Genomic DNA, 26,544 nt, shown 5'->3' with positions numbered 1-26,544 from the left:
CTAGGTACCCCTAGAGTTCCTATATCTTTTGAAGTTGTTTGTATTTCTAATGTTGTTGTTATTATCCAAATTGTCCACGTTCTCCCTTCACTTGCCCTTAGTTCATACAAGTCTTCTCAAGAGCCCACTTATTTTCTAATTTTTTTTGCTATAAATTTAAAATAAACTTATAACCATCAACAAAAGCAAACAATCAAATGAACATAGGAAAAAGGAACAAAATCCTACCATACACCCTTTGACTTTGACAAGGTAAAACCAAACAAATTAATAAATCTAAAAAATATTCTTTTTTAGCATTCCCTTTCAGCCTGCCTGAAGTTCATCCATCCCTAATATCCTACTTATTTCAAACTATACTATACACTTTAATAGATACAGAGAATTAGAAAAATTCCTTAAGTTTACTGTAGGAAAATTTTCATCAACTGCAATGGGCTTTGATCTACAGTAAAGACCAATACGTAGACACATTCCTTTATCTGAGAGTAAAAGAAATGTCTTATCACATGATTAATGTTCAATTGTTACCATTTATTGAAATAAATGGCTACGTGATCAGTGAGAATGATACGATGCAATAACAGTATTTTAGCACTTTTTTCAAAATTGTCTCGATGTTTAGTATAAAATACATCAAATGAACTGGTGTAAACTTTTGATCGTTATAATACTTAAGCATAATATCTGGAATAAACTTAAGACTCAATTTATAAAAAAGATTTTCATGTTATCTGAAATGTTAATCTACTACTTATATAAGGAGAGGAAACTATATACATTCTAAGACTTTTGGGACACCCTATATAGGCCATATCTATGTACTTCCAAATGATCCAAAATGTAATTCATTGAATCAACCATTTGACTTTGCCATGTCATGAAACAAAACCAGTTCGACTAAAACAAAAAAGTGTACTACTGGGTACAAGGCATTGTGCTAAACACTGGTCCTCTCTAGAGTCACATGGTTTCTTCTTACTTTGGGATCATGTGGTTCCTCTTTTCCTGCAGCCACATGGCTTATTAGAGAATCTTCCAGGGAACGGAGTCTAAGTGTTTATATGTAGTTTCTTACCAAATATAAATGTGAAGAAATGTAAATTGTAAGGCTGTACCTAAACAGTGCCAAACTTCCGTCTTCTTGCTTCATAATGCCCCTTACCTCCTTGTCTAGATTTTCATCACCTCATGTCTGGATTATTGCAACAACCACTCACCTAATTAGTTTCTCTCCTTCCAATCTCTTCCTATTCCAATTAATTCTGTACTTAACTGCTAAATTAGTTTCCCTAATCACATCATTCCTATATTCAAAAATTTTCATGGCTCTTTATCACCCCTAAGATCACAACCGAACTGGAATTCAAGGTCTTCCATAGTCTGATTTTGATATTCCTTTCCATATTCCTCTCCCATGCCTTTTCACTTGAATAGTTCTTTTCAGCCAGACTGGTCTCTTCAGTATCTCTTGAATACATTAAGAAAATTACTACTTCCATGCTTTTGCTTAGATTGTTCTCATCAAAAATGACTTCTTTCTGTCTTTTCATCCATGCAAATTCTAAATCATTCTTTCAGGACTAGCTCAACTGTGACAACCTCAATGAAGTCTAACTTAAGTGCTTATCTATCTAGAAGACTCCCTTCTCTGCACTCTATATCACTCTGTATCAGTAGTGTCTGTACCACACTACTTAATATTCAGCTATAAGTTCTTTTATTGATTTATGCATGTGAGTACTACGTCCCCAACTATAACATAAGTTCCTTAAACACAAAGAAAATGTATTCTCTTTCATTAACATCTCCCACAACATCTAGGACAGTACTTTACCAGTTCTCAATTACTTGCTGATTAATCATTTAACTAAAGAGAAGTATAAATATAGCTGAACAAAAGAAACCTCAACTATTCAGTGAAAAACATACCAACATATCAAGTAAAAGGTCTGTACATCAGCAATGTAGTCAATGTTCAATTACCAACATATTGGCCTGAACATACAAAAATTAGTAGCTAGCTAGCTAAAAGAGAATATACTCTATCTAACATCGTTTACTGGTTACTTAAAAATAATTTCAGTTGAAAAAAACATTCTAAAGCATGATAAGCTTGAAAGCAATGCTGTTGTTTGTAGAAAATAGATCACTAAACAATCAAAATTCAGGTAATAAAGGCTTAAAATAAATTTTTACAGAGATCTGGATGTATAAGAGACTGAACTGGGCAAAACAGGGTTTTTTGGATATCCTACCAGACCCATAGTATAGGAATTTGAAAGAGCAAGTGACATCAAAGAGATTTGTGAGGATTATGGCTGATAATTGGCAGATAGCGGGGAAGGAAATGGAAGTTAGAGGATGAAAAAAATCTCATAAAAATCTTGGAAACAAGTTTGAGAGAGGGCTTAGGAATTCCTCATCCCCTAATTTAAAATTTAGCTAAAGATGATTTTGGACATTTTATCTGAAGACATCACAACAAAAAATTCTTATCTACACCTGGGAGATATTCAATCCCTCTCCCTAGAGGAATAGAATAGTGCAAAAGTACTATACGTACCCTAGGGGAACATACAAAAGGGGAGTACATAACTGAGAAGAACAAGTACCTGGAGCTTTAAGGGATACATTTTCATGAGCTTCTACTACTCTGAGAATCATAAAGTAGGGCAAATAATGGGAGTGTGACTTTGAGTTTGCTGAAACTGGAGGATGAAAAAAAAGTTTGCTCAATTTCAAGGTTGTATTTCTCCTCTGTTCTCTTTTCTTTTGAGTTCCAAAGGCACCTAAGAAATTAACTTGACAGTTCTTTTTTTGTGAACAAGGTAGCCAACGATATCTTGCATGCTGTAGTTATTAATTAAATACTTGATGATTTGGATTATGACACACATTTATATCGTGCTTTGGGATTTACAAAGCCTTTTTTTATGCATTGCATCATTTAAACTCACTGATTTATGTGCAAATATCTTAATTTTTTTAGGTGAAGAAATGAAGATCCAGAGAGGTAAAACTACTTGGTCATGGTCACGAGAATGGTACATACTAGAGCCAAACCCCAAGTGTGCATCCTCTGTCAGCCCCATGCTTTCTCCATATCATGCCAAGGCCTTGTTTGTGTTAAGTATTTAACCCCACATGATAACAAACATGGCAAATGAGGAATGAAGACCCAAAGGAAGTACCAAGACTGAACTGAACTCCAGGGAGTTGTTGACCAGTATTCAAGAGGGGAGCTACCCCCACAACCAGTACTCTATCTACTGCTCTACATTGCCTCTCAATAATGCAACTAATATTATTTAAAAAAATAAAAAGGTTGAGAAGGGCAAATCCATATGAGTATGTCTCCAAATGTCAGGAGTTGACAGCAAAGGGTAATTGCATTGATATCCTTGGAAAAATAAGACTTTATAAGCTGATAGTTTTCATAGCTGCCAATTCCTAAAAATGCGCATTTTAAAAAACCTTCCGATAGACTGGAGAAGTCTTTTGCTTTTGTTGACAGACTTTAAGAAGCAAGCCAATTTTGAATGTGGATCATAACCTAGTACTTGAAATACAATGGGAACTGTCAAATAACCCAAAGGTACTTAGAGTTTGGTATGGAAAATATAAATTTACTATCATGAAAAGGCAGGGAGGCTCTAATAGAAAGTTCCAGGGATTTGTATTTGGTCTTGTGCACTTTACAAATTCTTATAAATGACTTGGACAAGAGTATAGGTGACATGTTTATCAAATATGCAGATGAAACAAAGGAATAGAGATAATTAATACTCTGAACAATAAAGGCAGGAACCTAAATGATCTATACAAGCTAGAATACTAGGTCTAGGATGGTACTTTAGAAATTATCTAGTCTAAATATATAATGAAATTTATTAGGGAAAATGTAAAGCCTGGATAGATGCTTGCCTAAAGGCAAGCATCACAGACGCCAACCAGGTCAAAATAAGCACAGAAAGCAACCTAAATTGGGGGTGGGGAGCATTGGCCCATAGGAGAGACATTATCCTCAGTGCTCCAGACCCATAGACAGAGAGCACAGGATACCACAAGGCTGCTACTGGGGAGGCTGCCGAACCCTTCTCTCCCCAAGGAAGCAGGCCATCTGGTAGCTTCTTATTTTAACTAATAATTCTCAATAACTGGGACATTGCTTTTTTACATTTGGCATGGAAAAAGGCTGATTACCAGGGTGGGTAGCTGGGGTAAGGTGATGGTGGCATGGTAACCTTTATTCAATGAGATGCTTTGAGGAGAGGGCTGAAAGAAGACTTGAAGTCACTTCTCTCCAAAAGAAACAAAAAAGCCACCAGAGTATAATGTTAAACCTGGGAAAGGCCTCAATGGTCATCTAGTATAATTTCATTTTACAGAGGCAGAAAATGAGGCCCAAGAGAGGGAAGCAATTTGCCCAAGGTCACAGGGGAAGCCTTATAAAACTCTACTGAAATTGACGTTGAGATGAGGTAAAGTTTAAATGGAGCCCAAATCTCCTGATTTAGAGTTAAAAGGGACCTTTGAGACCATCTTTCTACCTCCTTCATTTTTACAAAGTGGAAAACATAAGCCAAATGTTAGTATCAGAGTAGGGACTAGATCTCATGTCTCCTGACTTCCAGTCTGGCATTTTTTTCAGCCTGATTGTTGAAATTTGGAGAAAGGTATTGGCTAGGCAGGAGTTCATCATCTCATAAAGACCTCAGAGCTGTAACAGAGTACAGGATCAATAGCATTTATTAAGCTTCCATCAGTTACAAGGCTCTGCTCTATGTACTAGGTATACAAAGATAAAAAGGATGCTATTCTTGCCTTCAGAGAGTTTACTACATATAGATAGGATAGTTTGATCAAACAGTGAGAACAATCCAGGTGATCCAGAAGGGTTTTACACAGTAGAGGACATTTTATATGAGGCAAGAAAGAATGGAGGGATGCGGGACAGCCTCTGCAAAGGCATAAGAGATGAGAGTTAAAAGGCCAAGTTTATGGGATAGCCAATAGGGTAGTTTGGCTAGAATATAGAGTCAATACAGGGGAGGAATATTAAATCCAGTTGGTAGAATACCTGGGATCTTTCACGGGCATGATGGATATAACATTTGACATTCTAGACCATTTTTTCGATGGTGTTCTCCAATGATCAATTCTCTTTATGCAAAAAGTAGATGTGAAGATGGACAATGTCTTTATTTTTGTTTTTGTTATTTTGGTGGGAATCAGGAATTTTAATCATTTAATCATCAACAAAGAAGTGAGATTCTTAAAAAAAAAAAGATAGGGACAAGATTGGTGAATTTTTAAAATGCCAGATGGAGGAGTTTGTTTAAGCACCAGGTTGAGGAGAATTACTTTAGAGGCAATAGATTTTTAACAGGAGGGTGACAGTCAGACTTGTGTCTTAGGAGTCATGAATGAAATATGGCAGCTGAAGTGATTTTAGGTTACATTAAGAGAGGCACAGCATGAAGAAGAAGGGAGGCGATAGTACCTTTTGCTATGCTCATGAAAGACTAAATATGGAATATTGGACATTGATAAGCTGGAATGTGTCCTAAAGAGGCAGTTAGGATGGTAAAAGTTCTCAGGATTACACCGTATGAGAAACACAGCTCACTCCAGATCTCCTCCTTCTTGTCTGACCATTTGTTTCAATTTTCTTTGCTGAAACATCACATATCTTCTACCCTTTAAGTATGAGTGTTCCCCTCAAGGATGTAGCCTAGGATTTCTTCTCTTTTATCTTTAAGGTTTCTCCTTTGGTAATATCTGATCTCATGGATCCCATTATCATCTTTATGCAGATAACCCCCCCCCAATATACACATGTACTATGTACATGTGATACAGATACAGCGCAACAAGGGTTCCCACTTCAGTGTTACTAAAGGCCTCATTGAAACTTGTCAAAGCTTTGAAGTAGTATGCTAGATACCAAAGAAACAATAAGAGATGAGAATAATTTACTTGCCCTATCCTAAATACCAAGAAGACCCAGGTAATTCCCAATAAGAGGAAGCAAGATTATTGGGGGAAAAGCTTGCGAGCTAAGAGGTTCTTTTCTGTGCTATCTGGGAATAGTTTGGGCCTAAGAAAAGAGCTAAACCGCATCAAATGGCCTCAGATATGGGGAGTTTAATAAAAGAATGATAATTTTCCCTTTGAGGAAGAAACCCCAGCAGCAGAGGATCCCTCCAGTAGGTGGCAGCAGCTGACAGCAGTTCTGCAAGGCAGCCTCATGAGAGGAAGTAACGGAATCTTCAGAGGCAGCGAGGGACAGCTGGTTGATGAAAGAAAGGGGCTGAGCCTAAAGGCAAACGGAAAGACCCGCCCTTTGTGTTTTGGAGGCAGGGTGGACCTTCTCTTGCTGTTCACTTTGTTAGTCTGTCCACTAGCTTTATAGTTCTTTGTGCACTGGTAGAGAATATCTTGGATGTATTAGAGCCATATCCCTATAATAATGATTATGTTGAACCTGGAGCAGTGAAGTTGGAGGTAATGTCTCTCTCACTTCTCTTCCTCTACGTAGTACATACTCACATATATACATAATAGCAGATATAGATATAGATATTCCATACATATTTGCATATACACAAACTGTGTGTGTGTGTGTGTGTGTGTGTGTGTGTGTGTGTGTGTGTGTCTGTGTGTGTGCATGAATGCATAGGTATTCATGGGCATTCAGGACTTGGTTATTCAAGTTTCTTCATCTAATGGGATATAGAAGTAATCAATTATGAAAGCTATGAGATTATCTGTAGTTGAGTATTAGTTATCTGAATTGCATCACTTGAGCTTGGTTCAGGTACTTTTCTTCAAAGAGAAATAACTCGGTAAGCTGGGAAGGAAGAAGATATCAGCCTGCCTTCAAAATCGTTTGATGTGTGTTTGTCCTTTATTGCCAATGAGATTGTAAGCTCTTTAATGGAAAGGACTTGTTGTCTTTTGCTTGTCTTGTATCCTCAAACACTTAGCACAAATCTAGACACAGTAGATAGTCAATAAATTCATGATTAATTCACCAATAATCTACTTACTTACCCTGTAATAATAATTTCTGGATATGTTTGTGCCCCAATGTTCCAGGTCCCTCCACTGACTGGCCATTCCTAAACAGAATAATCAGAAATAGTACATGAAAGCATTAATTTTGAAGTCTGAATGCATTAAAACATTTTAAATCACCTGCTATTTATGTTTAAAAACTTATTTAAATATGCATATATGAGAAGTAAATAGCTAATGTACTATATTACTAGAAAAGAGCAAATGTTGCCCTGATTTTCAAAAAAAGGGAAAAGTATAGGTTCTGCAGCTGTGGATCCATGAGCTCGACTTTGTCTTCTGGGAAAATTTAAAATGAATCATTAAAGAGATGGCTAATGAACATCTAGCAAGGGAAGAGATGATTACAAAGGGCCAAGTAATCTTTCTTCCTTTTTTGAGAAGATTACTATACTGTTAGCTTCGGACAATGTTGTCATTATAGTTTACCTATAAGGTACCTCTTAGTACTCTTAAAGGAAGACAGAGAAGTAAGTACTAACTGAAAGTACAATAAGATGGATTTAGAACTGTTTAAATGCCAGAACTTAAGTGTAGGCATTAATGGTTCAATGTCAACTTTCTCAAGAAACCTCTAGTTGAGTATCCCAGGGATTTGTGTGCTTGGCTTTTTACTATTTAACATTTTGTAATTGTATTGGATGAAGGAATAGATGGTATCCTTACAAATTTTTTCAGATGACACAAAGCTAAGAGATATGGTCAGCACATTGAATGCAAGAGTCAGGATCCAGGAGGATCCTGATAGACTAAAGCATTAGACTGAATCTAAGAAGATAAATTTCAATAGGGACAATTGTAAAATCTTACACTTGAGTTTAAAATATCAATTTCACAAACATAAGATGGAGGAGGTAAGGTTACATCCTGTCTGAAAAAAAAAATCAGTTTCAGTAGACTCCAAGCTCCAAAAAGTGGCAGCCAAAATAGTGAATGCAAACGAAAGTGGTGAGGTATAACTTTCAGGAATGAGAAGGTAATAACTCCTTTGTTCTCTAACCTACTCATGACACATCTAATATATCATGTTCAGTTCTGAGAGCCAGAGTTTAGGATAGGTAGATCAGAGAATTGTTAGCATAGAGATGGTAATTAAATATATGGAAGCTGTGGTGATGACCAAATGAAATAATGTAGAAGGAGAAGAAAAGAAAGCCCAGGACCACACCCTGAGGGACAGGCATGGTTAGAGGGCATGATCTGAATGAGAATCCAGAAAAAGAGAATCAGAAGGAGCAGTCAGATAGTTAGGAGAACCAGGTTGAAAAGTAGAAGGATAAAGGATTGGAATCAAACATGAATTTTTCTAGTTTGGTTGAAAAAAGAGATGTAAGACAATAGTTTGAGGGGATTAAGTGAAGATTTATTTATTTTATTTTTTTTTAAGGATGAGGGAGACCTGATCATGTTCATAGACAAAAGGGAAGAAGCCAGTAGAAATGACAGACTGTGTTTTAGAAAAAGAGAGTGAAGAGGACAAGTTGCAAAGGAATTTGGGAAGGGATGGGTTCAAGGGCACAAACAAAGGAATTGAGCTTGGCAAGGATAAAGGCCAGCTAAGTGTCAGAAACTAGCACAAAAGGTAAGAGAATAGAAATCTGATATAGAGAGGTTTTGAGGCATGGCATAGAGAAGAAGAAGGAGATCCTGACAGATAGCCTTGATTTTCTCTATTAAAGAAGGAGGCGAGGTAAGATTTCTCTGCTGACAGGGATCATGGAAGAGATAATGTAGGGGAATGGGGCAGAGTAGAGAAGAGAAGGTGCGGCCGACTCCTCAACAATCCCAATATACTTCCCGTGTAGCAGCATCTCATCATCCAATGGCTGGAAGCATTTTGCTTATTCCAAAGATTAAGGACTTTTACACCTAAATTAATGCCTTTGATTGATTTGATTCAATAGAAGTGTTCTCACCCGACAGAGGGCAGCTAGGTGGTACAGTACACACCCCAACTCTCTTCAGAGAGGTCAAGCAATAGCACAGGTTAATTAAAGCGTGATGAGAGCAAATGAGAAATCCAAAGTGATCTCAGAAAATCTGAAGAGTAAGGGAACACTTTTGGATTAGGGAGATCAAGGCAGGCTCAACAGAGAAGGTAACATCTCATCTCTGAAGAAAGAGAAGGATTCTGACAGCTGGAGATGAGGAAGGAATGCATGTAGGCATGGAGGCTGGCCTGTACATATATGAAGAGAAGTGGGGGATGAAGTACCAAGTTCATGAAGTAGTTCAGCTTGCTTGGAATGGAGCATGTATGCAGGAAGGCTAACATGAAACATGTTTACAGAGGTGGCCAGTTTTGATTAATTGTTAAAAGGAAAAGCAATTTCTCATTAATGACATTACAAATGATTATAATTAAAATTGCTTAACGTTGTAGCAACAGCTTGGTGCACTGATCCCCGGTCCCACCTCCCTCTCAGTGCTCCAAAGCATAGACTTGACCCTGGAAAAGGTACTTGTTAGCATTGTGAGCTCTGATTTGTTCTGTAGGTAGGAAATCAGAATCTGGGCAGTATTCAAACTAAGGAATATTTGGGGGTCAGGACTTCTCAGTGCCACTTCTTGCAGTGGCATTACATTTCTGGAGTGGTGGAGCAGACACGCTTCATTTTCTCCTCCTTACCCTATTTGTTCTACAGTGAAAAGACGCAAAAAAGCTGGATTCGCTACTTATATCTGAACAATGTTTCAGGAAAAGCACAAAATAAACCATATACATACACATATGTATATATTTTGTATATAAAAGGAGTTTTAAAAATTAACTTTGCCTAGCCTTATCTCTAGCATAAGCTAAAAATATGCCAGAAGGCTAAGATGAGAAAAATGCCTCAGCATATAGGCAGTCAGCCAGTAAGTCAACAAACATATATTAAGCACTTACTTATGTACCAGTCACTGTGCTAAGCACTGGGGGGTGAAAGGAAGACAATATGTACCATAATAGGTACATACAGGACAGACACATGGAAGATTACAGGTAATCCTAGAGGAGAAGGTGCTAGCTGCTGCTGATTAAAGAGTACTGGGAAAGGCCTCCTGTAGAAGATGGAATGTGAGCTGAATCTTGAAAGAAGCCAGGCAAACTAAGAGGTAACAATGCAGAGGCCAAGCATTTTAGGAGAAAAAGACATTCAACCAGTTGCTCAGTCAGTGAATAAATGTTTATTAAATGCCTTCTATGTACCAGGGACTGTGCTAAGTGCTGGGGAGACAAAGAAAGACCAGGAGCTCACAGACCAATGGTGGAGACAAAAATGCAAACCACTGGGTATAAATAAGCTATATATGAGATAAGAATTAATCCACAGAGGGAAGGCCCTAGAATTAAGGAGATCACAAAAGGCTTTCCACAGAAGGTGGGATTTTAGTCAGGATTTGAAGAAAGCCAGGCAAGCCAGAAGAAGAGCAAGAGTATTCGAGGAATGGGGGACAGCCAGTGACAATGCCCTGTGTCTGGAGATGGAATACCTTGTTGGCAGAACAGCAAGAAGGCCAGTATCATTGGATCACATAATGATAATGATAATAATAATAATAGCTAATATTTATATGGTGCTTACTATGTGCCAGGCACTATGCTATGTACTTTATAATTATTATTTCATTTGATCCTCACAACAACTCTAGGAGGTAGGTATTATTAGGTAGGTACTATTATTATCTTCATTTTACAGTGAAGAAACTGAGGCAAAGAGGTTAAGTAACTTGCCCAGGGTCCCACAGCTAGTAAAGGTCTGAGGCCAGATTTGAACTCAGGTCTTCCTGACTCCAGGGCTCACACTCTATCCACTGTTCCACTGAGATGGAGCAAGGGGGCGGGGGGAAGGAGAAGGTGAGGGAGGGATAAAGTGAAAGAAGAATGGAAAGGGCGGGACCAGTTATGAATGGTTTTGAACGCCAAAAAGAGTATTTTATACTTGGTCCTGGAGGTTACAGAGAGGCATTAGAATTTATTAAGAGTGGAAGTGGGGATGGGGTGACATGGTCAGACCTAAGCTTCAGGAAGATCACTTTGACAGCTGAGTGGAGATGGACTGGTAGGGAGAGATGTGTGGAAGACAGACAAATGAATAGAGCATTGCAATAGTCCAGGAATGAAGTAATGCCAGGTTGTTGGCAGTGTCAAAGGAGAGAAGGGAGTGTATTTGAGTGATGTTAAGAAGGTAAAATCAACAGGTCTTGGCAAAAGATTGGATATGGGAAAGGGATGAGAAAGAGTGAAGAGCTGACCATGACATCTAGGTTGTAAGCCTGGGTGACTGGGAGGATGGTGTTGTCCTCAGCAGTGATATGGATGTTAGGAAGACAGGAAGGTTTTTGGAGAAAGAAAGTTCAGGTGTTGACATGTTGAGTTAGAGATGTCTAAGGGAATCCAGTTCAAGATATCTGTTGGTAGTTGAGTATGTGAGACTCGAGGTCAGCTGAGAGGTTAGGGCTGGATAAGTAGATTTGAGAATTATTAGCAAAGAGATGATAATTGAATCCTTGGGAGCTGTTGAGATCATTAAGTGAAATAGTACATAAGCTGAAGAGAAGGGGACCTGGGACAGAGCCCTGGGGGACACCCATGATTAGCATGCACAACCTAGATGAAGATCTAGCAAAGGCAATTGAGAAGGAGTGATCAGATATGTAGGAGGAGAATTAGAAGAGAGTAGTGTTACAAAAACCTAGAGAGGAGAGAGTATAAATGAGAAGGTGATTGCCAGTGTTGAAAGCTACAGAAAGGTTAAGAAAGATGCGACATGAATACAGAGGGAATACCTTGCAAGAAGCAGCAAGTAGACCAGTATAACTGGATCACAGATGGACTGTAGTAAAGTGTAAGAAGACTGGTAAAAGGGGGCTATGTCGTAAAGAGATTTAAATGTTAAAGAAAAGACTTTATATTTTATCTTGCAAGTAATAGGGTACAACACTAGAGTTTATTAAGAAGGGAGAGGGATGACATTGCCAGACCCACGCTTAAGGAAAATCACTTTGGCAACAGATTGGAGTGGAGACAAACTTGAGGACATGAGAACAATTATGAAGCTTATTAAATAATCCTAGGTGAGAGGTGATGAATGTCTGAACTGCAGAGTTGACTACAAATGGAGAGAAAAGGACATACATACATATATTAGAATGAGAGATGCTGTAACAGTAGAAACAGCAACACTTGACAACAGATTGGATATTTTGGGTGCACGTGAGTGAAGAATTGAGGATAACACCAAACTTGTGAGCCTGGATGACCAGAAAGATGGTGGTGCCTTAGACAGTAACAGGAAAATCCAGAAGTTGCATAGGAGGATATGGGGAGAAAGATAAGGAGTTCTATTTTGGAAATGTTAAGTTTGATGTCTTATAGTACATTTGGTTCAAGATGTCTAAGAAATAGTTGGTGATGTGAAACGGGAGCTCAAGAGAGAGCAATGATCACAGAGAGATGATAATGAAAGTCATGGCAGCTGATGAACTTACCAAAAGAAATCATCTGGAGCAAGAAGAGAAGAGGGCACAGAACAGAGTCTTGGGGGACACCCACTGTTAGTAGGTATGACATACAGGAAGATGCAGCAAAAGAAATCAAGAAGGAATAGTCAATATTGTAGGAGGAAGGCCAAGAAAGAAAAACGCACCCAGGATGAAAAGATGATAAATAGTGTCAAATGCCAAAGATATAACAAGTTAGATAAGGATTGAGAAAAGGCCATTAGATTTGACAATCAGGAAATCATTAGTACTAGCCAATAACCTTTTTGTATGGGGGTATTTCCCCCTGAGATGATTATTTCTCCATGTGGTAGACTCTCAGTGTCTTAGGGGGACTATTGAAAGAAAAACACATGATAGAGAGTGGTCTACATAAATTGCTGCCAATACAAACCTTATCTCTTTGTCTCCCATTCAGTGCCTGATATAAATTCTTCTCATAGACTTCCAAAACTATTTAATATTTCTAATCTCAAGACTACTCATGGCAAGTCCTAGAGTCACTCAAGGCCATGACTCTAGAATCCAGTTGATTTCAGAATTGCTTCTGTTACTTAGATCAAGTTGGTCTGGATGAAAGTGTTCCCAAAAGATGTATTCTGGCAGGAGGCTTATTCTAGACCATTGCTGACCCTACTTACTATAGGGTAATCCATAGGGATGATCCATAGATTGCCTTAAATCCCAGGCTTTCCAATTGTCAGTAGGGGCACCCAAGAATTGAGTCTGCACATTTGTTGCAGAACTCTGACATCTCAGTCTGGTCACATCTCCCCTCTACTCAACATCTTTCAATGATTTCCTAGTACCTACCTGAGAAATTTCAACCTCTTGACTCTGACATATAAGCTATTTTACAATCTGATTTCAGTCTCATCTCATGCTACTTCCCTCCATGTATTTCATACTTCAGCCAAATTGCATTGCTTGTTGTCCCACAAACACCGTTGTCCTGCTTCTGTGACTTTTTTGCTCCCTATGCTTTCTCCCAGTCCCATCTTTTCAACTGCTATTACATTCCTTAAAACTCACTACAAATGTCAGTTATTTCATGAAGTTGGCCCTGATCTTCCCAATCAATAATGATCTTTTCCTTCTTAAAGCTTGTGTAGTACTTTGTTTACACCTCTCCTAAGTCTTCATGTATTATTTTGTATGGTAACTCTTCACATATACCAACTCCATGAGAGGCTACATATTTTCTAAATTCTGTATCTCTCCCATTGCTTAGCATAAGACTACACACAGTAAGCATCTAAGATGCCCTTAACAGTGCCATTTGGGAGATTCTATAGGCCAACTATTGTCATTAGAAATAAAGTAATACTTCATGATGCAACTCTTAATATGTTATTCTACTTCAAAGACTTTAAGAAATACATAATGCAATAAAATATGGACATAAATAAAATAAAAAAGTAAATAGTCCTTTGTATGTCTCTTTTACCTTATTGCTGTATCCTTGCTTTTTATGCTTAACTCCTATTGAATAGAGTACTAGAATCAAATCCGGAGGACAGTCAGCAAAATACGCTGTGCAGGTAACTGGTGATTCATGAATGTCCATGGGATAAGGATTTTCAAAGATCGGAAAACTAATAGATGAAGACAATATATTAGTTCCATTATGACATGATAAAAAAAATACCTAGAAAGTTCTATTTTTGGTAGCTTATTTTTTTTATACTTTACCTTCTCTTATTTTTAACATTCTTTTACATCACTCTTATTTGTGAATATATCCCCCCCTCTCCCCTATTCAATGAACCATCCCTTATAAAAGACAAAAAAAGAGGAAAAGTACAATTAGGCAAAATCAAGCAGCATATCAACAGTGACCAAGAAAATTTTCTAAATTATAAATTACATTGCCAATGAATTCCTAAATATCGTTTTATAAGTTCTATAAGGCATGTATTTTATTAGCAATAGTTTCTTTAGAAAAGCAATCTTTACAACTTAACATGACATATGGGTAGAATTTTGTTCTAATAAACATGATTATATACTTCTACTTATGAGGCTATTTCTATATCTCAACCAACGTCCCATACTAACATTGATTTTCTAGAGTTAACAAAATGAATTCTATTTATCAAACAGTCCTGTATAACAGATATTATCACAAGCTCATATCTTCTTAGTTAATTTGTTAAATGTGTTGTGTTTATATGAACAATGACTTGAGTACCAGTGAAATTTTAGATGTTCTTTAAAAACTTTACATATTTTTCAAAATATTTTATTCTGTGCGTAACCATAAAAACATACTCAAAAAAGCAATTACCGCTTGCAAACATAATGTGTATGAAAAATTTTCCTTAATTAAAGAAAAAGTTAAATGATACACTATTTCTTTCCCTTTTATTTTGACGATGTTTTATATGATAGCAAAGTTATCCTGTCAGGTTCATTAAAATGGTATTCTACTTGCATTATTAAATATTTCTTATACTTAGTATAATGAGCTGGCCTATAAAATATTGATTTCACTTGGTCTTATTGTAGCATCCTCAAAACAAAGCAATCTTTGTTTTAATTGCTGGATGACAACTTGAACAAAATAATCCTACATGCTTTCAGTAGTAAATTTACTTTATAGCCCTTCAAAGAGGAAAAAAAAATGTCCCATGATTCTTCTCTCATCTAGACAAAAAAATCTGGAATAAGGTAATTTTGGAGCTTCCTAATTTTAGCCAGATTTAACTATTTTCAAGATGTCCTTTATAAAAAAAGACTAAAATAAACTTTTGGAAATTTTGGTGTTGTCAGGATATATATTTAGCATTCACAAAATGTTTTCAAAAGCAGTGGGATCCCAAGGGATATCTTTATATGCTACCTTGCTGCTGGAAATGCTTGGCCTGGAAAAGAGAAGCTTTGGGAGAGGAGGGAGGTAGGGAATGATAGGTGTCTTCAAATATAAAAAGGGTTGTCATCTGGAAGAAAAAATACATTTATTCAGCATCACTCCAGTGGATGTAACTAACATCAGTAGATGGAAGTTACAGGGAAATAAATTTTGCTTCAATAAAAAGAACTTTTGAACAATAGGAGCAATTTTACAATGGAATAGATTTCTTTGTAAGTTAGAGGAATCCCTTGTCACTAGAAATGTCTTATTTAAAGAAAGCTTATATGACTCCCTGTCAGGGATGCTATAGAGGGAATTCATGCATTGGACTGAGTGAATGATTACTGGAGTTCCTTTTAGATGTAGTATCAGGATTCTATGGTTTAAAAAGTAAATGGAATTCAGGGCAGAGAAATTTCAGTTGGTTGCAAGGTGCTATTTTTTAACCATGAGGGTGAAAAATACTGGAAGTGATTAGAGGGGCTATTGAATAGCTGATATTTTGTTTAGTTTTCTTTTTAAAGAAAACTAAACAAAAAAATCAGTCAGAGGCATTGAGAAGAACATTGGTTTTAGAGTCAAAGAAGTGGGTTCAAATTCCAGCCTGGTCACTTATTACCTGCGTGACCCTGGGCAAAATACTTAAACTTTCTGAGTCTTAGATTTACCTATGTGAGTAATGGATTGGACTACATGACTTTTAAGGTCCCTTCCAGGTCTAAGCCTAGGATCTGTCCAGATTGCTTTAATCGTTCATTTGCATGATGGCAAGACCTAAACTGCTTGAGGTCTCTTCCAACGCTATCATTTTACAAATGCTTTCTTTGTCTATATTAAGTCTTTGGAATAGTAGCAACATAAAAAGATTGATGTACACTAAAGACATGCCCACACAAGCAGGAAGAGAACATTTACAGACAACACTTGGGTGAAGAGATTCTATGAGTGTTTGCATTCAAAAACGTTAAGTTGTAAATAATCATATTTGCCAAAATCATTTAGGCAACGAATGTAAGAGTGTGGAGCTAATATCAATAACTAGAATACTATGAATAAGGGTAATCTAGTTATTTCATTGTTATTTATTATAAAAATTCCTACTTGCCCACTATTCGATTTCTCTTAGGCCTATTGATTTCCCAGAGATAGCCTGGTACAGTAGAAAGGCCAGCACTGGAGTCAGGAAGACCTGGGTTCAAGTCCTGGCTCTGACACATATTAGTTGTATGATCATCAGCCATTTAACTTTTTCAGTGACCTCTTCAAAGACATTATTTTACAGACAGGTTGCTGAGAGGCATCAATGGAGGTTGGAAGTTCCCTCAATGATGAAAAATCATAGGCTCAGTCCCCTCATCCTTTCTCCTCCTCCCTTAGCCCTAGTATAATTCAGATTACAGGTCTAAAGACTCATACTAATTTGTATGCCTCTGTTCCTTAACCAACATCTCCTAAGGTCTCACAAGACCAGAAAGTAGAGGAAATACAAAAGAAATAAAAGATGCAGTCCCTCCTCTCAAGGAGCTTGCACTCTAACAAAAACACTAAATACACATAGGAAAATGACTGAAGAATTTCAAGCAGCATTTAAATATCTTAAGTATAAGTAGAAAAGCATAAATGAGTTTGTAAATAAAGTAGTGTTGGCAGAGGAGGACTAAGGGAGGCTTCTTGCAGGAATTAAACTTTGAACAGGGTTTTAAAGCATGGGAGAAAAATAAAATGGAAACAGCAGAAGCATATCCCAAATGGGAACAGTATCATGTGCAAAGACAGAGGAGGAAACGGCAAAGTTGTATTCAGAGAATAGCAAACAGATTAGCTAGGTTGGCTAGATAAACTCCACGTTGAGGGAGAACAAGTGTTAATGGTGGTGAGATAAAAAGGATAGGATGATGGTAAATGGATTGCCTTAAAGATAAAACATAAGAGATTTGGTTTAATGTAAGCAATCAAAAGGACAATGACATAATGACAGCGAGGTTTATTCTAGCATTTGAAGGGGAGGGGAATCACTGAATAGAGAAACAAACACTGGGAGGTAATATTGTAGATGTGCAGATAAAAAGTGATGAATGCCTGGACTAAGTTGATGGCTTAAAAATGGAAATGAGAGGTACATTCAAACTCTGGAAAGAAAGAACTGGCAGTACCTAGAGAGTGATTTGTTTATATGGAGTGCTTAAGGATATACTGTTATCGAAAATGGTTCCAGGTGAATTGGGTAGGAAAAGCATAATGCCATCAAAATTGGAAAAGGGTGATTAATTGGAGGGAGGGTTATGATAAACCAGTTCTTGAAAGTTATATTTCAGCTGTTATGCCACTGAAGGATAGCAATCCTATAGATCTGAAAACATGAGAAAAAGTAGAAGGCTATGATAATTGCTTAAGAACCAAATTTGTAATTTACTTGTCTACACATGGTAGTTGAAAGCATGTGGATAGATGAGCTTTCTGAATATGAGGTATTCAGGTAGAGGGTAAATACAGAGAGTTAATATAGTGTAGGTTTTTGATGATGTTAATAGATCATTAGATTACTGAAGAGGAGTTTCCAAAAGAGGCACAGAAAGATCATTTTAAGTGAGGAAAATCAGAAAAGCATAATGGAAACCAATGGAACAAAGAATATTAAGAAAAAGGCATAAATAATTAGATAAGAAGATACATATGAAAATCAGTTTTTGAAAAAAGTGATAGAGAAAGAACTGGAGGGAACTGGGTTGAGATAGAGTTATATCTATCAATATAACAACATAGGTATAATGCTGCTCTGGCCTAAACCTATAAATACAAAACTTCATTGAGACATGTGCTACAAATTAGCACATACTGAGAACTCAGATTGAATTCTTCACCACAGGTAAGGAGTTAGATTCACATGTGGACTTCAGTAAAATCTAGTATGTTTAGAAAATAGAACTATACTACTCTATGGTGCAGGGTACAAAGATTCATAAGTTTCAAATCCACTGCCACTTAAAATGAAAATATGTTGCAGGGAGAGTATTTGTCAATTTGAAGTTCACCACTACTGATATAAAGAATAGGAGAAGTGCTAGACCTCTGGCACCAACACTTTCATCTATTTTGAATCCATTAGTGTCTACAAAGGAAATACCTGGAGAAAAAAAAGCTTCTTTTCTCTCCAGTCCCCCAAGCTCAACTCCTCCTCATTGTTAATTTTCTGCTTAAAGAATACTTCTATCGGTAGATACAACAATTTTTCTGTCATCATACCAATAAGAGATGTGCATCACTAATAAAATGTGTGCAGTGGCAGAGACATGGCTTAACTCCTGTGTTCTCAATCTTCAAATGAAATCTTTTCTCTACATGTGGGAGGTCATCTTTTAGCTGCCTCTCTAGTAGTTAAGGGCTCCTCAAAACATACTGGGGTTTTTCATTTCTAAAAAAATTGGACCTATTTCTAATATTTTGAGTAAAACATGTTAATAAAAAGCTTCTTGAACATCTAAAGAAAGATGATTCTTGTTAAAAGTCTTTGACTACTTTAAATTTTACATTATAATGAAAATCATGTTAGAAGTAATCTGCACATTTGGAACTTACTTGCTTTGTGTCAGGTCAACTACAATTAGATCTTTCTCCAGAAGCACTACTACAGCATAAGGTTCTTGAAATTCTAAAAATAAATACACAAACAAAAATGGCAAGCTTTCATATTAGTATTTTTTTATTATTACCACTAAAGTTTCAGTCCCTTAATATATTTTACATTAAAGTCAGAATGATGACCCAAGAAAATTTGGGCAGCATAATTCCTTCTTTTAAATTAGTCTGTCATACTGAGGATTAAGATTGCCACTGTGGTTTCGGCATTTTGAGGATGGTTTCACAGCTCATGGTTGCAGATTTCTCCATAAACACTGGGTGGTGTTAGAGGTGAATCATTAGTAACATGAAAGGATGAGACAGTCACCACCTATATTCTCATCTTACCTTCCTCTTAGCATTTGAACTTTTGCCATGCCAAAGAAAGGGGTAAACTGAGAAGTGTCTTATTTGTATGAAATGTGATATGTCCACTTGGCTAAGATGGTACTGCTAACTTTCATGATCTCACATCCAACTTAATTCACTAGGATTTAACAAGTATTTTCTGAGTACCTACTACTGCTTAGTACCTACAGCTAAGAGAAGCAGAGTTTATTGAAGATTTGGGATGCTGAAGTTGCTCTTTACATCTGTAAAAGTAGAGTGAAGCACATAAAAGCCTCTGTTTTACAATGTACAGTATTATCATAGTTCATTAATTAAGCCATCACTTGTTTATTAGGTATTTTAATATGTTAAGGTTTTGCGATTTCATTAAGATTTAAGCATCTGTATCTTTCACAGCTAATAAATAACATGAATTAACTACATAATTACAAACATCTCTGATAACTATGTTTGAAATTTTTTCATTGAGTTTTGCTTGAGTACCACTCTATATTATCCTGACTAGCACTGACTCATATTTCCTTAACTATTGCCTCTCTCCCCCAAAAAGATTTTATTTGAAAAAGGGATTCAAAATAATTATTGGATTTTTACCATTGTGTATATACCTTTATAACACTCTCTGAAACTCCCCAAGTCTATAATCAGAAGTCAACATTTAAAGTAAATCTCTCATTTAGCTGAGCCTTTAAAAAAAGTCAGTTGCAGATTTTATATATCAAAGCAATCGTTATTCCTTAAAGAAAACATTGAGAATATTAGGAATATTATACAATCTCAATATTAGATTTAGAAGTCTAAGAAAATAAACTAACATCTGGTGTTTCATGATTGCCTATTTCTCTCTGTCTTCTTTGTTACCCAGACACTAGTATGGGGTATCCTGTCTTTTTCCCGGTTTCTACCTTTATTCATTTGATGAATGGATTAATTCATTCATTTAATTTCTTTACCATACAACATCTTATACATCTCTCCTATATAAACAATAATTCATATGCCTGTATATTTGTGGATACCATGGATCAATTCTAGAGTAGAACCATAGCCTGGAAAGATACTCTAAAATTAAAATACCTATGGCATCCCAAATTCCAGCTGTAGGAAGAAAGTAAAGTATCTTTGTCTGTATTGTAATTGTAACTTGGTCCGGGAACCCCCAAGAATCATAAAGGCTTTCAAAATACAAATTCTACAAAGTTTTCCTTATTTTTGTCCAAAGAAATCCTGGGACCCTTGGTGTAATCTTAGAATTCAAAGGTGTGAACTGGGTAAGTCCTGCCATGAAGTAATCCTTGGGCACTCATTTTAAGGATGACACAGTGGACTGCTGCAAAGAAAATGCATGTACTGTTGAATACCCTTAAGAATATTCTAAGGATATAAAAGTAGCTTTTGACTCCTTCGCCCTGCCTGGCTAGAATTTTTTTCCTTAGTATCTAAGGGTATCTGTGAGTACATATATCACTATGCACAAATGTGTGAGCATACTATGCCTGGGTCTACATGATACAACATATTCTGATGAAAACTGAAAAATTCTTTCCATCATTAGAAGTCTATTTACCTGACACAAAGCATATGGAAATAAAACATATTCTAGTGGAATGACCACTAGTCTTGGAGTGAAGTGACTTGGGTTCTGGTTCTACTTCTGCCACTAGATCTTTGTAGGCCCTTGGGAAAGCCACTTTAGCCCATGTAGACATCAGCTTTCTCACTTGTAAAGCAAGAAGTTTGCTTTAAATTATTTTTAGGTTCTTCCTAGTTCTAAAATGCTATGTAAATGAAATTTGGAACCATGTGACTGAATTGTCACTCAGTCAGTAAGCATAAGTTAAGTGCCTACTATGTGCCCTAAAGGAGCTTACATTATAATGGGAGAGATGACATGTAAATAACTAGACCGGACTGTTTTTGGTTTATGGAGCCCTTCTCAAAATAAGGTCTTTAAATTTATAAGATAAAATACATAGGATTATAAAGGAACCCAATTTTATTGAAATAGTCACAAAAAAAGTTCACTGAACCCAGGTTAAGTACTCTTAATAGGTACATATAAGATACATAGAGTAGATAGAAAGCACTCTGATAGGGAGAAACACCACCTTAATTATGTTCCCTACCCCTTTCTCCCCCAAAATTTTTAGAGTACAAGCTAAGCATTTTCCTCCTCTCCTCCTCCTCCTCCTCCTTCTTCTTCTTTTGCTTTTTGGTGAGGCAATCAGGGTTAAGTGACTTGCCCAGGGTCACATAGCTAGTAAGTGTCAAGTGTCTAAGGCCAAATTTGAACTCGGGTCCTCCTGACTCTAAAGCTGGAACTCTATCCACTGCGCCACCTAGCTGCCCCTTTTTCTTCTTTTGTTCAATAAGATCATTGATTTGGGAACAATTTATCAGTTGAGGCAATATAAACTCATAAGACTATTATTTTATGATTAAATTATCATAATACTGACCTAAAACTTGGAGTAAAAATGTTACCTTAAACTGTTTCTTTTGTATTGCTTATTTGTTTTCTTTTTTTTTTTTTTTAGGCAATTGGGGTTAAGTGACTTGCCCATGGTCACAGAGCTCCTAAATGTGTGAGGAAGGATTTGAAGGAAGTTGGTCCTCACTCAAAGGGTAATGCTCTATCCACTGTGCCACATAACTCCACTGCCTAAGTCTTCTGTAACCTGGCTTCAACCTACTTAATTAAACTGTACACATCCAATTAATCCACACTCTCTACTTTGATCAGGACAGTACAAGGAACACACATCCTACTTCCTACCTGTGTCTTTGCTCACATTGAATGTCTCCTTTCTGCCATTTAAATCCTACCTATTCTTAAAGGCCCAGGCTCATACCCCACTTTCTCCATAAAACATTCATTTACCTCCTTGTTCTAGGAATTCCTATTACACTTACACTTTGTATTACACAGTTACATAGCATATGGTGTCAGGTTAGTATTTCTCATGTTTGTCTTGTCTCCCTAAGTGGACTGAAAGCTCTTTGAGGGCAAAGACCATTTCTTATATTTTGGTGTTTTATAAAATGTGTACCTAGCATGTTTCTGAGCCCATAGCAAGCACTCAGTAAATAACTGCTGACTGATTAGACATTAGCATCATAATTATTTTGTGGGTGTGTACCCTCCTTATTTCATGGAAACTCTGAAGAACACAACCCAATTTTTCTGTATTAACTTACTTCCTTTTTAATGTGAATCTGAATTAATTTACTTCCTTTTTAATGTGAATCTGAAGGGTTGTATGATAAATCTATACATCCAGGTCATGACTATGTATCAGTAACCAAAAAAAACACAAAACTAGCTAGAGGTGCTGCAGCCACATCTGTTGGAAATCCAGAAGTGAGGGAGATGTGACTGTAGCACCACAACAGTTCCGGAGTCCTGACACCTGGTAAGTGCTTTAAACTTTGACTGGCCCTGAGACTGGGCAGGTGGAGGTGGACTGGGAAGGGCTGCTATAAGGCCTCAATTCCCCCAAGTGATTTTGCTTCAGGACCCCTACCAGACTCTCCCAGCTCAGCTTCCACCATCCCTATCAAAGTTTCAAGCACTTACCTGATGTTAGCACTTTGGAGCTCCAGGAGTGCTGTAGCCGAATCTATCTCACTTCTAGCTGGGCAATTAGACACAGTTGCAGGCCCTGCTCCAGCATCGGCAGCTCACAGCATTGCACTCACAGTGATGTCAGCTGCCAAAACTGAAAATATTTAAGCTTTATTGTGTTGGCAATAGGTCAAGTGATATCCACAATGAAATGATATTTTCAATATTAATAGTACTGTTTCAACAGCTTACCATTTGGGTAGGGTGTTTCACAGAGAGTTAGAAACTCAACAATAGGGTGATCCATTTCAAGAACTGTGATTGATTTTCCATGCATAATGGTCAAACTTGGTCTTCTACAAGCTTTGTCATAGGCCAATCCACCAGAAAAGATGATGAATGGTTCACTGCATAGGAAAAAAAGGGGTCAGTCAGTGAGACTGGAGAGTCTTTTAAGAAGATACTTTTAAGATGATACTCAGTCATGGTGCCAGCCCTACAGGAAGATAAAGGAAAGCCTACTGGGTACCAAAATACTCTCTGGCTCAGTAGTATTTTCCCCCAAGCCTGCTCTGGTGCTTCCTTCTCCTCCCACCTGGATTGAAACTGAAATTTCTACAACTGGCGTTACAAATAAGTAGGTCAACAAAGCTAATAGCAGCACTGATCCTAGAAGGGTGAGAAATGAGAAGGGAAAAGCAAATTTATCTTAATTCACAGTTTTGTTTAGACTTATATCTACTCCATCGATTTAACTGATTCAACTAAGTCTTCAAATTTCCATTAAGTTGCTAGATATTATATTGACACAGCCAAACGATGTAAACAGGATGTCAGAGATCATTCATAATTTGTACAACAGTTTATGATTTCCCATTTCTCTTTTTCCATACAATGTTAATACAAGATTGTATATGTATATACATGTATATATATTATATATATGCATTTTTGTACACACACACAACAATAAAAAGTGAAAAATAAGCTGAACATCAAATAGCAACTTTTTTTTGGCTGACATTGTGACCTCAATTTCTTTTTTGGAAAGCTGGCTTTTTTCAGTACCTATTTTTGTCTGTGAGATATATCAGCTTCCATGATATTTTTAGCAATTCTCTAAAGAATTTCATTCCATCCCACTTATTCAACTTGAGTATTCACTTACCTCTGGAGACTATAGTAATTAGCAATAGGTTAATTTCACTCTGCAGAATTTTTTTCAATCTATTTCATGATGTAGGCATTGCCATACCAATACTAACAGGAATAGTTGCTACTCCTATTAAATTTCTAACAAGTAAAAAGCCTTTATTAAGATCTTGTTACAGCATCAGGTAAACTATCTATGTCCCTTATATGTCCATCATACTACTGGTGCCAGCTTAAGTATTTAATTTAAGTAAGAGAAAGAATTCTTCTAATTTACTCTGCTTAAATTTTGTAGTAATATAATATTACAGTGGAAGCTGCTTAGCCAACTGATGGATTTTTGAAACACTAAATTAAGAATAAAGATGATGATTTTCTGAAGGTTTTTGTTTAGACAAACAATTCACAGTTTTAAAAAGGCAGGAAAACTTGGTTTCAAGTCTTGCCTCTTTCATGCATTGACAAAATACAACTGGCGGGTCACTTAACTTTTCAAACAATTCTCTGAGACTATAAATTGGAAAGCAGGCACTGATTTGCCCTAGAAAAGAGAGTTTCCTTACCCAAAGAAATCATAGGTCAGGTCCAAAAACAAGAGACTACAATACTATAAATGCCAGTCACCCAGAAATGAGACTAGAACAACAGTAAGAGCCTTCACAGAGTGGTTTAGAAGTTCAGTAGAAGAATTAAAGCAAGAAATAAAGATGGAATGAAGATATAAATGATGGCTGTCATAGAAGAATTCAAAAAAGACATGAATATCAGCTGTCTAGAAGAAATAACAGAAAATCTCATTAAAACAGTACTCTGAAAAATCGTGGCAAATACGGAACTGAAAATGCAGAGAAGGGACAAAGAATAGCAGAACAAAATAAAATAACATCAAAATTTAAAGACTATAAGGCTGAGGTAGCTATAGTCCAAATAATCTTAAATAGTGTTGTCAAACTCAAACAGAAACAGATCCATTTGGACCCCATATTGACTTAGAAAACCACAAATTAACATTATCTAGATTGTATTTTTATTTATTTTGTTAAACATTTCCCAATCAAATCTTAATCTGGTTCTGGTCCACTCTTTTGCCTCTGATCTAAAATACAGAGGTGGTGGAAACACTGTAGAGCAGGGGTGGGGAACCTGTGGCCTCAAGGTCACATGTGGCTCTAGGTCCTCAAGTGTGGTCCTTTGATTGAATCCAAAGTGAATCTAAACACAATGTTCTGAGAAGTCTGGACTCAGTCAAAGTGCCACACTTACGGACCTAGAAGGCCATAGGTTCCCCAACCCTAGTCTAGAGACTGTTTCTGTCACTCAGGTGACTCTGAAAAACTTGATGGAAAAAAAAGATTTTTCAACAAAGGGAGAAATTTGAATCATTCCTATTAAAGAAATCAGAGGTGAGGGAATTGCATATGCAAATTAATAAAAAAAAGAAATATAATAAAAAAGTTACATGCTATAAGATGAAATATTGCATGACACCAGTATTTATATGTTACAAGGAGGAAATAAAGTTACTGCTTTAGAAGTCTCATCTTCTGTAGGGTCACTGCCAAAATAAAGAGAGAGCATTTATGGGTGAAGACTATGAAGAAAGAACAAATAGAATTATCTCAGAGGAGGAAAGGCATGAGAAAGGGGGAAAAGGGAATAAGTATTTCTTAGAATGAGGTACCTCAGATGAAGGCAGTTCAAAAAAAGAGGTAAGGTGAGGAAGTTGGCATCCAGAAGGTAAGACAGAGAAAGGATGCAAGAAAGAGAAGGAAGGCAGCAAAGAAGAAGGGAAGGAAAGATGGAAGATGAAGAGAAAGGAAAGGGGCAAAAGAAGAGGGGAAGGAAGGAAAGAAGGCAGGAAGGGAGAGAGAAGAAGCAAGAAATAAAAGAGAAGAGAAAAGACACAGTCAAGGATCTGGAATGGGGCAGGGCAAAGGGGGTATTATGAGAGGATAGAAAATGGGAAAAGTTCTTGGGGCTTTTTTTCCAATAAAAACAGGCTGCAAGTACCTGAATGTTGATTTATGTATTATTGTGCATGACATTTATCTATCTTAATGTTTTATTTAGATCTTTGGTTTTTTATATTCATGTTATTATAATAATTATGTGTATTATTTTAGTTCTGCTTTTCTCACACTCCATCCGTTAACATTAGTCTCCCCACATGATTCCTCATATTCATGAATGAGGTACAATAACATTCCATCTACCTTCATTTAGCACAATTTGTTCAGCTTCCAATCAATGGCCACCTAGGGTTTTTTGTTGGATTGTTTTTACAATTTTTGTCTAACACACACAAATGCTGCTGTAAGAATCTTGGTATATAAGAGACATATCCTTCATAGACCACTAATGACTAGTGATGCAATGACTTAAAAGAGCATTTTAGCAAAGAGACATTTCTCCATGGTGACTTTGAACCATTAAT

General features: G+C 36.7%; 1 protein-coding gene across 4 annotated transcripts in view; it reads right to left on the bottom strand.

The window, feature by feature from the left end:
- Positions 1-26,544, bottom strand: part of STXBP5L (syntaxin binding protein 5L) — a 402,790-nt gene that overhangs the window by 138,730 nt on the left and 237,516 nt on the right. For all 4 annotated transcript variants that reach the window (XM_020985897.2, XM_020985899.2, XM_078146723.1 and 1 more), the window contains exons 11-14: positions 23,211-23,365; positions 19,001-19,073; positions 14,018-14,165; positions 7,060-7,127 (exon numbers count right to left, since the gene is read on the bottom strand). In XM_020985897.2, the coding sequence (XP_020841556.1) occupies positions 7,060-7,127; positions 14,018-14,165; positions 19,001-19,073; positions 23,211-23,365 (444 nt within the window). The remainder of the gene's footprint in view (positions 1-7,059; positions 7,128-14,017; positions 14,166-19,000; positions 19,074-23,210; positions 23,366-26,544) is intronic.

Source organism: Phascolarctos cinereus, unplaced genomic scaffold, assembly GCF_003287225.1.
Source record: "Phascolarctos cinereus isolate Bilbo 61053 unplaced genomic scaffold, phaCin_HiC Scaffold_726;HRSCAF=1367, whole genome shotgun sequence".
NCBI classification, from domain to species: Eukaryota; Metazoa; Chordata; class Mammalia; order Diprotodontia; family Phascolarctidae; genus Phascolarctos; species Phascolarctos cinereus.
The sequence above is the reverse complement of the archived record's forward strand: the minus strand, read 5'-3'. Positions and strand labels throughout refer to the sequence as shown.